The sequence below is a fragment of the Natator depressus genome, chromosome 2 (genome assembly GCF_965152275.1).
Source record: "Natator depressus isolate rNatDep1 chromosome 2, rNatDep2.hap1, whole genome shotgun sequence".
Lineage (NCBI taxonomy): Eukaryota > Metazoa > Chordata > Testudines > Cheloniidae > Natator > Natator depressus.
In genome coordinates, this window is record NC_134235.1 from 231,056,981 (window position 1) to 231,071,807 (window position 14,827).

At 37.7% G+C, this 14,827-nt stretch overlaps 2 protein-coding genes across 6 annotated transcripts in view; one reads left to right on the forward strand and one right to left on the reverse strand.

The window, feature by feature from the left end:
• Window positions 1-14,827, forward strand: part of ACBD5 (acyl-CoA binding domain containing 5) — a 71,198-nt gene that overhangs the window by 44,675 nt on the left and 11,696 nt on the right. Inside the window, exons 12-15 of one of the 5 annotated variants that reach the window (XM_074946131.1) lie at window positions 2,221-2,420; window positions 2,803-2,853; window positions 3,163-3,272; window positions 5,567-10,941. In XM_074946131.1, coding sequence (XP_074802232.1) covers window positions 2,221-2,420; window positions 2,803-2,853; window positions 3,163-3,272; window positions 5,567-5,618 — 413 coding nt within the window. In that variant the 3' untranslated portion in view covers window positions 5,619-10,941. Of the gene's footprint in view, window positions 1-2,220; window positions 2,421-2,802; window positions 2,854-3,162; window positions 3,273-5,526; window positions 10,942-14,827 lie in introns of those variants that run through there. The other 4 variants (XM_074946130.1, XM_074946134.1, XM_074946133.1 and 1 more) reach the window with 4 other exon arrangements.
• The window catches only part of MASTL (microtubule associated serine/threonine kinase like), a 45,661-nt gene continuing 41,644 nt past the window's right edge, over window positions 10,811-14,827 (reverse strand). The window contains exon 12 of the mRNA XM_074946128.1: window positions 10,811-12,927. Within this exon, the coding sequence (XP_074802229.1) occupies window positions 12,770-12,927 (158 nt within the window). The 3' untranslated portion in view covers window positions 10,811-12,769. The remainder of the gene's footprint in view (window positions 12,928-14,827) is intronic.

Sequence of the window (14,827 nt, forward strand, 5' to 3'; positions counted from 1 at the left end):
TAAATAACTAAGATATGAGGCAGTCATTTAGTAGTCAAAATCTTCAATATATGAGGGACTGCCCCCACACCTCTTACTACCCGTGTTGATTTTTAACAATATTGAGAACTATGATATGGAAGTAGCACTGTTTTCCTCTTTAAAAACTTGTATTTCTACACAATCAAATATCTGCCATTGGTTTAAATGTGGCTAATGTTAAAGCCAGTTTGTTCATCGGAAACTTGGAAAAATGTCTATGAATGATAATTACAGGTTTTTAGAAAACACTGTGAAATGAGCAAATGATCCGATATGTGAAAATTCCTTGCTGAGGTTTGCTGCTAGTATAATAGAGTCGTGTTTTATTTAAAAAAAAAACAAAAAACCACACAACAGCTGGCTCTCTCCTTTTTTCCAACTGGCACTACAGACTATCATTAGCAGAGATTTTTAAGAAGAATCCTAACACAATCTCTAGATTGAAAAACTAGAATGGACAGGGTATGTGATTATTTATCCTACCCCCTTTCTTGATTGCTACTTCCTAACAGAACCTCAGTAGCCTAAGCACAAAAAATTTAAAGAGAAAATTAAGTTTGACGCAAATGTCTCTCTTTTTTTTTTTCATCCCATTTCTGCCTTCCTCACTGTCTCAACGTGTCCTCTACATTCCATTTGGATACATGAAAGACCTCCCTAGTTTTTCCTCACCTACCCTTCATGACAGGACAGGCCTCACTGTCTCTGTTAAACTGGGCAGAGGGATCACTGCTTAGCTTAGGGAACCTTGCTGAAACCTGTATGGAGTTTTCATACCCAGCATTTTACTGTATGGTTTCTTCATACACTAGTCTGCAAATCATGGAAGCATGAATATAAGTCATCTGGATGACTGTAAATGTGTATCCTTATTTCATTCCATTCCCACATTTGTTAAACTTAGTATTGGAAGCAGTAAAGGCTGTAGCACTGAGCGATTAAACTAGAGGAGTCATGTTATGTGGGAGGACAGTGAATAACCCTAGATTTGCAGATGATATTGACTAAGGAGAATTTATCAAGAATAACTGACAAGGTAAATGGGGAAAGCAGAAAATTCAAATTGAAGATAAGCATGGAGAAGACAAACTATGGAAATTGGAAGATAAGAAGAGGTAAAGATCAAAATCAGAGACAAAGAACTAGAAAAGTGGAAACATTTGTGTATCTTGGAGGACTAGTATCGGAGAATGGAAATCACGAAGATGCCATGAAAAGAAGAATCAGACTAGCCACTACTGCATTTAGAAAAGTCTGCAAGATCTGGAAGGCTAAAGACATTTAGATAAAAATGATATGACCGCATATATGAGGCAGCTGTCATGCCGATACCACTGTATCGGTCAGAATGGTGGAGTATGAGGAAAGCCGATGATCATAATGAACTGGCTGAGAGGAATACTGTATGTGTCAAGACTGCAGAAAAAGAAAAATGAAGTGATAAGAAAATGACTTAGGCAAGAAATAACTGTTATGGAAAATTCAAGAAAGACCACTGTGGTCTTAAATGTGTCAAGAATAGACCTGGAAAGGATACCACATTGGTGATACATACCCGAATGCAAGGAACTAGAAATAGAAGAAGACTAAGGAGGCACTGGATAGACAAGGAGAAGAATGACATAGTCTGTATTCGCAAAAAGAAAAGGAGTACTTGTGGCACCTTAGAGACTAACCAATTTATTTGAGCATAAGCTTTTGTGAGCTACAGCTCACTTCATCGGATGCATCGGATGAAGTGAGCTGTAGCTCACGAAAGCTTATGCTCAAATAAATTGGTTAGTCTCTAAGGTGCCACAAGTACTCCTTTTCTTTTTGCGAATACAGACTAACACGGCTGTTACTCTGAAACCTGTCATTATAGAATAAAAAGGTTTAAAGATAAACAAAGCCATGAGGCTGGTAAAAGACAAAGTGGTTGAAAGATTTCATTTGGCCTCCTCATAGCTGTTGAGCTGACTATGGGAATCAAAGAAGATCCTACAAATGACATTTATAGTTCTAGATCCTTTACTATAGCATCACAAATACTGCTGTAATAACATCCTGGTTCTTTTATACAAGAATTTAGAGTTAAATAGAGGATACAAGTGTTACCCTTGGTTGGGGAAGTGGGAAATGATAAAGCAGTATAACCAAACATTTTCAGTAGAGGCAATAGCTTCTCTCTTGTTTTGTTTTGTTTCCTCAAAAACTTAGGGCATAGGATGCAGCCTCTGGGTGATGGTGCTCAAGGTGGACAGATGGGCAGTGGAGGGGATGGAGAACGCTGGGGGTCAGACAGGGCACCGAGGGGCAGCCTCAACGAACAAATTGCAGTAGTGCTCATGAGGTTACAAGAAGACATGCAGAACGTCCTTCAGAGACTGAATACACTGGAGGCACTGACAGCCTCCCAGGTAAAAATTTGTCCAGATTAAATATAACTTTCCAAGAAAAAAATAGATAAAGAAATGTTGCTTAGCTAGCTATGCCTTGAAAAGCTCTCTCAAGGGGATATTTTGGATAGTTTCTATGCTTTTTAAGATAAGAAAGCAAGAATTAGGTCTATAATCTAAGTTATTAAAGACATTTTCAAATCTTTTATTTTGCAGCTGTGAAGTGTAGTTGTATGTAGTCTCCACCATAATAGAGTTTGTGTCATTTCTACACATTAAGTCAACTATATTAGTTGGTCCTTCCATTGCAAGTCAGTGCATTCCTATAGAAATTTGTATTAATTTCCATCTGAGGTCAGAGTGTACCATTTTGATACTTACTAGCTTTGCTTTGTATTTAAAGGCAAGATCTGTGATGCTACAGTCAAATGTACAACCTGCCTCATCTGCTAAGGTAAGATTTTTTTCATATTTGTAAAAGGCAATGTTTGGAACAAGATAAAATGGCTTTAGATATCTTACATGTTTCAAATTTTGCCTGGCTCTTGAACTAGAAGGAGTAAAATAGAGGTCTTATAATCCAGTCTCTGAAGAAATGATTGAATAAATCACTTTTAAAATGAAGTGTAAACTATTTCCTTCTGCTATGCGAGTTTCTATTTTTTTGCACTTTGACCCAGTAGTATTTAAAGTGTGTTTATGTACTAGCATCGAATGTACTGGTACAAATTTCTGACCACAATTTGTATTTTGTTTTGCTTAGGGACCATCATGGTGGCCCTTTGATATTTCTCCCGGCACTTTAGCCTTTGCTGTTGTATGGCCCTTTGTTGCCCAGTGGTTGGTGCATGTATACTTTCAAAGAAGGCGAAGGTGAAGATTTATTTGTATTCTTTTACTCAACAGAGCATGTGCTTGTATATCTGTTTTCATTTGTTAGACATTACAGTACTCTACTCATAGGGATGAGCACAAACGAAGATTCTGCATTCATAAACAATGACGAGCATATTCTTACATTGCATGAGGCTTGTATAAAATGAATAGAGGACGTGGGCGGTGTCAAAACATTAAGTAGATTGATACCTAGTGCCCCTAAAGAATCCTACATTTCCTTGAGCTTTCACTATTCAGGATGTAAGCTGCTGAAAGTTCTACTCTAAGTACCAGTGAAACTCCCAGTGCTAAGGATGGGGTGCTCAACCTAACCGTGTACCAGAGCCTTTGGAAGAGACTGGAATAGGAAGATATGGGATCTTGCTCCCAAAGAGGAACAGAATGGATGTTCAGCAAGAAATTCAAAATTAGCTACCACAGCTTCTCCCTTGCAGTAGGCAATTTAAGGGCATTTTCAGGAAGTGACCTATATGGCTTTACTCCCCTGCAAATTTCTTCATCATAGGAAATTATCTGCTAAGTTGACTGCATGGGCAATATGAACTTAACCTGACTAACCGTAAGCCTTGTGCAAAGTGAAACACCATACTAATTCCAGTGAGTATTATCCTTATATGTCTGAGGCTGGCTGCTCCCTTCTGCTTGACATCCTTAGGTTCTGTGGCCCACAATATCCTCCTGAACTACATCCATTGTTGTGCAGGAGTCTCTGGTATCCTCTTGTTCTGCTCTTGCCTAGCAAACAGATTTCTTCCTGTAAATGGAGATGGTTCCTTTACAGAATTCCAGAGTGTTCAATGTTCAGTTTCTTATTCTAGCTACTTTCTCTCACTGTCCTCTCATCTGCACCTGGATTACTACTTTTATTCTGATAACAGTACATATTTTTCAATGTTTTGAATACCTTCTTTGATACACTGTCTTGATCAAGTGATCTTGGGCTTCTTTTCTGCTTCCTTTAGCTAAATGACAGTAGCGCTGCTTTAATTAAGAGGAGCACCCTTCAAACCCTACTTAATCTCCTCTATTTCCCTTCTCTATCTAAGCATGGAAAGCTCAAGTTAGTGTTTTCTAAACACTAGATCCAGACTCAGACCTCACTGCTGACTCCATTGTCTTAGGATGGTGTTATCCTTTATCCCAAACTCTTCTTATTCCACATCTTTCTGCAGATCTCTCTCACTAGATTTGTGTTAAATTATTCTTTGATCAAACTACATCTGTACTTTGAAAAATGGCCATTGCTCACACGTTTTAGCACAAACTTGGAATGGACACTGCCAGTTAAGGGTTCTCTTATCCCATTTCCTCAAATATAAGTATACTACACTTGCATTACACTGCCCTAACATCACTGACAACAGGTTTTATTCTATTATTTTTATACTAATTTAAAAAAAACAAAACAAATGAAGTAAAGGGGCCAGCCTACCTGTTCAGTACAAGTGCAGTGTGCTGCCATGTGGAAGATCTGTGCTGAGGATCGTAGCTACAGAGTGGTGAGGGGATGGACATGCTGCATAATGGTATCATTTTTATACTCCAGAGGATTTGGAATTCAGAAGTTACCTGAATCCCGATATGCTGCAAAGCCGATCTGTTTGGGGAGCACAGAGGTGGCTGGGATTTTGAAAGGGATTTTTTTTTTTTTTTTTTACTTTTGGTTAGTGGCAATGTGGTGGTGGGGGTGGGGTGAGCTATGTGGTAATGGAGGAGAAAAGGTGCTGCTATTGTGCCTCATATTATTTTTGTATTTTGTTTTAATTTAATGGAGAGATCTCCTAGAGTGTCAGATTCCTTTAAGGTATAGTTACAGCCAAATATAATAAATGTATGGATTATGATTTAAAAAAAAATCTACTTACGTTTTTTATTTAAAAAGCACCCAGGCTGACTACCAGTAAATGAAGATAAACTTTTGACCTGTAGCACCTGTGCACCATTCTTAAACTTGATCATCTTTTTCTGTTTAATATACAAATGTATACTGTAAAGAAATATATGGTGTATGCTAAAAGAATAAAGGGAGGATATTATACCTAATTTCAAGTAATTGTGGGGTTTAATGTGTAATTAGTTTCATAATGTTAATTGCTTATATTCACAACCTGTCTGTTGTAAGTAAAAAGTCGTCACATAAGTAAGTTTTAAGTGGCTCTACTACAATTTTTTTTTTCTTCAAAAGCTAAGGAAGTGGGGTTAAACTAATTACATGTTTGGTTCCCTTTAGAAAACTGATCTGAGAACTTAATTTTTGATTTCGCTTAAAGACTACTAGGACTGGGACAGCCTGGAGAGAGAAGGAATTCAGAATTCACATGAGAACCTCAGGATCTGTGATGGCTAAATCTTCCTTCGACTGTAGTAATTTTTTGCACTACATGTGAGCTAACTACTTAAGGACTAACATTACTGATACTTGAATGATCCACTGCTTCTAGATTACAAGTAAAATAAATAATTATCCCACCCTTAAACCACATGAACATTAAATTATTAATTATGCTTTTGGAATGGATTTCTGGCTGGGCATTCTGTAGAGATGACTGATCTTTCTTATGGCAATTAATAACGAGGGGGATGTTAGCTTTGTAAAAAGAAACCCCGTTGTATTTATGGAATAGAAAATTGTAAAACTGTCACTTTAACATGAGGATGATTTTGCAATTGCAGTAACTCAGATTTCTTTCACGTTACATACTGTGAGATAGAAGTAGTGACTGGGAAGACAGTATAAGTCCTGTGTGTACATTATATGGTGGCTGAAAGGCTGCATGTAGTAATGTAGCTCTGAAGGCCTCAACTGGTCTGTTTTGCTGCTAGACAGATGTGGGGTACATTTTTGTGCATCAGCCATGGGTGGAATCAAATATTTGACTCTGCATAATCCTGCCATTCATTGCACTTCCATATGAATTCCAACTCCCTACTCCCCAAACCGCTTTAGTTTTAGCAGCCAAGCATCTTGCATGTTAGAGACATGGTAGTAACATGGGATAGATTATAGAGCAGTGTATGCTGAAAAGGAGCCATAGAGAGAAGCTGCACTGAATAATACTTTAAATTCATGTCTCTTTCTTTACTGCTAACTGGTTTCATTTTAATTGAGACATGAAGTTTATGCACATAGTGCTTTAAAATACAAGATGAAAACTAGCTACACCCAATATTTGTAAGATTTTACAAAGTTTAGTCCAGTGTAAGCTATTATTTTATGTAGTAGTCAATTTAAAGGATAGATGAATTAATCTAGCCTCAACATCTATGTGGCCTTTTCCCACACCAAAACCTACTTGAGAGAAAACATCTGTTTCCATATTTTCCTTGTATCCTTCCACTGCATCCAAATATTTTCCAAAATATTTATCCTAATTTTGATGATGATTTTCCTTTCCAGTGGTATTTATTCATACATAGAAATTTTATTGATCAGTATAAAGGTGAATATATTACAATCTTGTGAGGTTTGCTTGGTCGAAGTATGCTTTGCAGTTTGATTGTAAAATATGTATCTAAGTTACATAGCCTAGATCTATGAGAAGGTGAGCAGTATATTAAGATATTTTCTGTACAAAGTAAGAAATCAGACCTAGATAGTAAAATGGTTGCTTTGCATTTGCAATGAAGAGAAGAAAAATTCCATTATGCCATAACCTACATTTAAGACCTGAATCTTAAAAACTACACTGTTGTTTATGCTGTCTCATTCTTCAGTCAGAGTGATACATTATGAATAATTCATGGGAAATGTCTTTTGGGATAAGGCATGCTTTCTGCCCTGTAAAGTTTTTTATTTTATAGTTTTGGAAAGCACTTTTCATACAAGTTATACTGTATAAAATAGATGTAATTATAGGATTTAATGTTTCTGCCTTGTTTAACAGAACATGATTTTACCCTTGTCTTGAAATACTTTTTAAAAAAAAATTTCTCCCTCTTCTGATCTTCATCTTTGATGTAAAACTGAGTTACTAAATAAAGAGTGACAAGAGAACATCTCTGATAGCATGTCCTCACAAGCAGCTGTTTTGGTGTAACATATAAACAAACCTAGCATGACTGGAGATGCTGAAAGCTTAAATTTGAATTAAACCAATCTTCCAATAGAAATTTTGCTATGGTTGAGATCTAGGCCTCCATGAAGCTATTCTGCCTGTTCTTTAAATAGTTGTCATATTGTAGACAGTGAAAGAATTAAGATTACTGAACCAGGAGGATCTGCATTAAAGCCTAATTATGCTATCATATTTTTTCAAAAATGTGTGTGACTGCACCCTCAGTTACTGCAAATATTGGTGCAAATGACCACACCCATTGTACCCTGCGTGCATCTCCCTGGCTATGAGTGCATGCACAAAGTAACTCAGTTCATCTTTTTTTAAAAAGGCCTTAACAAATGTAGAAACATTCCTCACGCAGAATATCTGCTTTACTACTGCATCATTTTGTACTCAGTACATAAGTGTCTACCAAACCTCCCACCATGCCATTTCATGGAAAGAAATAAGTTCCTGTAAGTTTTAATTCCATTGGTGCTGCTTCCCTGTGCTCTTGCAGCACTAGCAGCCTCAGTAGATATCCCACACTAGATATGGCTCTGGAGCTCATTGAGGGTCTAAGTGACTGGGTTAAAGTGAGAGTCTGAGACTGGACCTCCCAACCCAGCAAGCAGCTATAATGAGGAACTACAAGGCCCATCATAGATCATTCTCTTGCCTCTTTCCAACTCAGCTGCAGTGTTTTCTTTTCCATAAGGACCTGTAAGAGACTCCTTTCTGCTGCTTTACAGGGCCAGAGATATTGGTTTACGAGACAAATGACAGAAGGGCATCATAGCCTTAACTCCTGAAAGCCTCTCTAAATGAATCAGAGTGGTTGGGTGCATTGAGTATGCTACTCCAACTGGTGCTGTCTAAATCTTAGCTGCTGGCAGCCAGAGTTGGGTTTGGGGCTAGTGAAGGTTGTTTTCATTTACTTAGGTCTCATCACAGTAACTACAAAGTCATGTAGAGGTGTGGTACTTCCAGCACAGATTGCATAGTAGGAGCCAAATGGAGAGATGGCTCCTAGGAACAGTGGCAGCTTGCATACTGATGTCAGGGAAGGAGACAGTTGCAGTGGGAAGAGGTCAGCAGAAGATGATAAATACAAACAAGCAACCCTTAGCACCAAACCCAGCTCCTGTGACCAGGAGATTAGCCTGCTATCTCCGAAAGGTAGTCACAGAAGGCAAAAGACTTGGAGACCCTGTAATCAAGGCAGCAGCACCAGTGCTTCTCTCCCCTGCCCAGAGCAGAAGGCAGAACATAAATGAAAGCCTAGGCCCTACTCGCTGTATAGAATGGGCTCATGGAGGGAAGGGGAGGGGTGCCACATGATTGGCCAATGGCCCAGTGCCTACAAGTGAAGAGGGCTGAAAAATAAACTAGTACTGCATGGGGCAGAGTAATTTATGAAAGTATTTGCAGAATGTCTTATCACTTAGATAAAACATTACAAATTGATTCTTCCTCCTCAATGACATTACTGACCCTCTCTGTTCTAGGGAGTTATTTAAATCTGGGGGGAGAGAAGAGGTTGGAGGTGGAAGCAAAGCATGCAGCAACAAACAACTTCTCTCAACTATGTACCCTATATAAAATGTTCACAGACTGGTCCGTCACTTGAACCCCAGTGTGGTACTTGCTTATTAGCACATGTAAATGGTGCACCTGCTGAGAACTTTAAAAGGTTTATTTTTATTATACAGGTTTCAAAAAAGTTTATGGGAGGGGAAGCATCAAAATGAAATCTAAGGCTGTATGTAGAAGAGGTATTTATCAAAAATACCTTACTGTGAAACAACCAAGTACAGTGTAGTGCTAGCTGGCAGGTCACACAATTTCATAAAGGACAGGTTCCAGCATTCAATAGAAAACAGAGTAGAATGTTTTGTTTTACCAAACTGGGTAAATTCAGCCCATGAGCAGTCAGAGTTTGAACAAACATCAGCTGCTTAAAAGATTCCACTGAGCTCATTTGTAAGTGATGGTAAGTGAGTTCCAGAACTGACCAGAGGCACAGGGGTTAGTTTCTTTCAGGTACAGGAGTGGTTCTAATAGGTGCGTCTGGGGTTTCAAGGCTACTAAAGCCTGGGCTTAATCAGCAAAAAGGTAGTCAATATTCCAAAGCTTCTTGGCCCCAACTGTCTGTGCCATATATAGATGAAAAGTTTCTCAGTCTGATTAGTAGTAATAGTAGTGACTTTGTCTACAGAGCTAAGTGTCTGAGAGCTATGACCCTTTAAATACAGAGATTTCAGTGGACTTGACATTTCTTGAGCTTTTTAGTCTAGCATCTCTTAACCCTCAGTCCAGTTGACATGAACTAGGATGACTTTGAGGTCAGGTGGTAGCTTTGGAATTATGTATAGATTAACAAACAAATATGGAGTGCATGGAAACCTAGGGGCCTTAAAAGCAACTGCTGGCCTAACACCTGCACAACAGACCACAAAGGCAGCATTCCACAGCATCCAGGGACCAAAAGCCTGTTCTAATGCACTCGTTATGATTGAGATAACTAGTTAAGGGAAGATTAAATTTGTCCAAGGCCTCCAAACCTCTTATTTTATGCCTCCGTCATGTGAAATTGGGAGGTGGTAAATGGGTAACAATAAATCTTTGAAACAATACATGATAAAAGGATAAAGCTAAAATAGTTTTGAAGAAAGCATTTTTTGGATCAGCTTGCTTAGTCAACATGTAGTCTTAATTCCATGATGTCTGCACAGTAACACAAAAACAATCAAGATATTCAATAGAATTAGATGAGAATTTCATATTCAGCTGTACAGACCAAGAAAAATATGACCCTGTGCAGCCATGTTTTATAAGGAATGCATACCATTCATATTAATACACTCTGCTCTCTGACTTGTCTCCAAAACTTACCTACAGTGTAATGAAAAAATCCCATTTCTGTCATTTTGACTTGCAAGACTTTATTATGGTAAAATATATAAACATCTAAACTGGGTTCCTTGAGATAGTTTTTGAAACAGAATGGATGGATACTACGGTTCTTGTTTATACATGTTTTACAGTGGTTTGATTTCTAGTTTTATATTAAATGCATTAGACTATGTAAAAATGATTAAACACTTCAAATAGTTCTGTAGTTCATGATGCACATTGTAATTAATTTGAAAAATCTTTAAATAAAAGCTCATATCAGTTTGTAATCCTTTATAAATTAGGCAATCTTGGTACTTTTTGTTAAATATTTTCTTGATGAATATAAGCTGGTACATTCAACAGAACATCCTAACAAAACCAAAACCCTCACTAACAGCATGAACTAATTAATTATGCTAATAGATAGTTACAGCCTATTTCAATTTCTGTTAATAGCGGAACACTAAAAACTTAGTTTTGGTGTTCAACTTGAACAGTTTGCTAATAGACTTTTATGGAAAGATAATATAGTGCACCATAAAGCTGTATTTCTCATTAAAAGACTAGTTTTCTCACTCCTAACTTCTGCAAAAAACAAAACTAATCCCGTGACATTTCCAGATGCTGTACTTCGTCTCAGGTTAAGATTTTTTTGAGAGTTTGGGATATTTGGATATAAATGCTACATTTCTCTTACAATAAAGGACCTGTTATGATCTGCAGCTTTATCTCACTGACAGAAAAATAGTCCTCTGTTAATAATGTGCAGTAATAAATACCTATTATATTCAACATTTAGAAAACCATCACTATTTAAATTGCTGCTCCATGCACAAACTAGATTCAGTGATCTGCAAGTATGCAGAAATTGGGAGACATTTCAGTCAATGCAACGAACTATAGTGTGGCTTCTGACATCCCAACATTCCAGGGTGTTCATCATACCATGTTTTCACAAGTCCCCAGTAAATTACAAAGCAAACATGTCGCGACAATTCTGATTTTGTGACATTTTGCAACTGTTTGATCTCTTGTACGGCTTCTGGGACAAAACATAGGGTGATTCTTCTCTCCTCATACCCTTCTTGGCTATTTGGAGCAGGAAATCTGGCAACTCTGGATTAGTTCACGCTCCATTCACTAGCCTCGTGTGCCAGGAAGCATGGGAAATGAATGGTCATCAATCCACTTACTTGGTCTGAAATGTCAATTCCATGCAACGCCCTGAAAAGCCACCTGATGATTGCTAGCACAGTGATCAGTTCTGGGATACAGCAGCTGGATTACACCATGGTACAGCATGAACCTTCCGTCCCACCCCCACTGCAGCAGGCATTGAAGCAGGAAACGAAAAACCCTTACAATTAATTGAATGAAATTGTAAGCACTAAAAGACAGACAAATTTTGTTTAATGGTGATTCCCATCTAAGATAAAGGAAAACAGTTTTAACAGAGACAAAAATCAGGCATTATTAGAAACAATCTCCACAATGCAGTAGATAATCTCTATGTATTTTCCCAATCTATTAAAATATAGCTTAGATTCTTCATTAAAATGCTTAGTACTGAAAGTCCTAATTTTAACTCAAGTTTTATTGAAATTGAACTTATGATGTTCTCAAATTAACCAATTTGCAATACATTATATAGACTTTAATATACATACTTCGTGTTTTCATTAGCAAACAGATTTTTTTTTTTTTTAAACATCTGGCAGAGTGACACAGGAAAGAAGCCGAATAGATCTCCTCAGATCTTCTAAATTTAAAATAAACGGGTCACTAAAATAAATACTGTTCAGTCTATCATCCCATAACGCATTCAAAGTCTTTTCAGTATGACAATTTAAACAAAGTCTATTTGGTTTTTTAAATTTGCTATAAGATTCCTTTACTCTGTGCATTTGCCAGGGAAAAAACGTTGGCAGTAAAAATACAGTTAAGTTTTACAACACTGATATCTCATCAGCCGAGCAGGCAGTGTATGTGACCTAAGGATGCCAAAAACATCTCTTTTCTCATCCCACTAAGGAGTAATTCAGATGGATAAGATGTTTTTACACTGCCTTGAGACCTAAAAAACTTCCATTTTCACTATGGATGCAGCTCCAAGTTGGTCTGAAAGCTCCTATCACAAATGTGACTATGAACATATTGAACCCCAGATAAATAACGCATTGTATGCCCCCACTCAGTTGTGTTTAATTGCAAAATAGCCCCAACAAATTGGAAGTACTCCACAGCAGCAAGAGAAATATTTTGCCAAGTGTGAAAGTGACATTACTAACTTTACAAATACATACTCAGGCTCTCAATAAGGTGCAGAAAGTAGGATAAATAAAAAGAACAAGAAGCCATTTGGAATTAATGAACATTTTGTATAGTGGCTTTGTTTTAGAACAAAGGATACACAAATTAAAAGCAGACCGACCAATTGTTTTAAAAAACGACGTTTGGTAAGAAAACCAAGACCAAACTAGTGTTAAAGGGTAGTTTACAAATGTGCAAAACCATGGACAAAGTTCCATTTTCTCAATACTATAAACTAAATCCAGACACAGTCAGATGCTGAGCATTATTTCTAGCTTCAAAGTAGGAGGTATCTGTTTCATCAACCGGCTGAGGTACGAAAGGCATAGTTTGATTCTGAAGATTATCCCAGTCTACACCATGAAAGAGGGGATGATGTTTCAGCTCTAAAACAAAAGTTTATATAAAATATTAAGAATGTTCTCCTCTGAACAACCAGTTTAGCCACCTCACTGACATGATGCCAGTTAGCTGTTTGGGTGTGTTTTACCTTTCTGGACATTCAAAAGCCTACATTACAAACAGTCCGTGACAGAACAAACGGCGTTTAGTTAAGGAGACGTATTTGCACACAGATTAGCACGACTGACAAAGATGATGGTGAAACACAGTCACTTCACTTTTAAGACTGACTGAAAGAGTGGTGGTTTATCGGATACTACTGTGTGGGAAAGTCAGCCAACAACTCCCAGTGGGATCAGACTACTCCCATGCAAGCTAACCTTTTCCTCAGTTATAGAGAGAGCAATTTTACATTTGGCACAGATGCTGGATCAAAGGAGGTTGTAAGAAATGTGATAGAATGGCCATCATACAAGAAATGGAAAAAATCTCTTCCCAAGATAGGGCATCTGCAGAGACAAATTTTAATTCCACTTATTTGAAAACCTACTCTAGTTTGATCAGGAGACCACAGACAATGGAGTTCCTCCTCCCCAGCTGCTGGAGGCAGGATAATCAGAAAATCCTGTAATCTGATTGGTGATTCACTAGCAGGGCTCCCTCCTCCAATCTGATTCCTCTGATTTGAAAGAACATCTGTTAGCCTACTCTACCTTCATCATGTGAGATGTCTTAAGTCACCCTAGAAGAAACTTTCGAACTCTTCCTCTACACACATATTGTCAAGTACTAGCCAGGTTACCAAATGTATAACAAAATACAATGTGTGAAATGTGGGCAAGTTGATGTCAGAGAAATAGAACTTTTATATGTCAAAAATTTGAGGACTCTGCTTTAAAGCTAAAAGGCTGGGAGAATGCCTGGGTCCTTTATTAGAGGATTGTTAATGTCTCCCTTAAAAGGGAGAGATACTGGCAATAAGCTGCAGTCCAACCCTTTATCAAGGAACAAAAACTTTGGACACTAGTGTTCTTGAAACTAAAGCCTTTACTTTAAACTTCTCATCTGAAAATATCACTGAAGTGACTGTGGCAGGCCAGCAGCACCACATGAGGCAGTCAAGTTCCTTGGATTCCTCAACCAGTCAGGCTTCTGACTATGTTATGACAGGGAATGTATTATTAATTGCAATGGCAGCTGATCTCAGAAAATGACATAACAGTAGACATCTTGGCCTATCTTTGAATGGCGTTCAGTGCAGGTAAAGAGGTACAACTGCAAGTCTCAATAGAGTTTAAGGCCAGAAGGAACCATTAGATCTTTTAGTCTACGTTCCTATAGATCACAGGCCATTATATTTCATCCAGCTATCCCTGTAATTAATCCAATAATTTGTGTTTGGCTAAAGCTTATTTTCCAGAAAGCATCCAGTCTTGATTTAAAGACATCAAGAGATGGAGAATCCACCACTTCCTTTGGTAATTTGTTCTAATGTTAAATCACCATCATTGTGTAAAAACTTATTTCTAGTTTGAATTTGTCTGCCTTCAGCTTCCAGCCATTGGTTCTTGTTATGGATCATCACTTTAATTTGACTCTACTTAATCCTTCCAGAGGTCTCAAAGGCAATTGCTCCTCTCCAAGGATTTCTCCCCCTTTTTCCAAGATCGATGTAAAGCAATTGGGTTATAATGCCAGGCAATATACTAACAAGAGCTCAACAATCTTTTGTTGGGAGGACAGACAAATTGGACACTAAATATCTGTTTTCAGTAAGAGTTGGATAGATTGCACTTTGGAAAGTTACACATGAATGACGTTAAACATTAATTACAAGTAGCGTGAATATATAACAAAGTAAAAAATCATTATTTGCTTTCCTTATTCAAGAGCATAAAACCTTTTATTAGCACAAAGTCTACCCCAGTAGCATAGTGGATACCA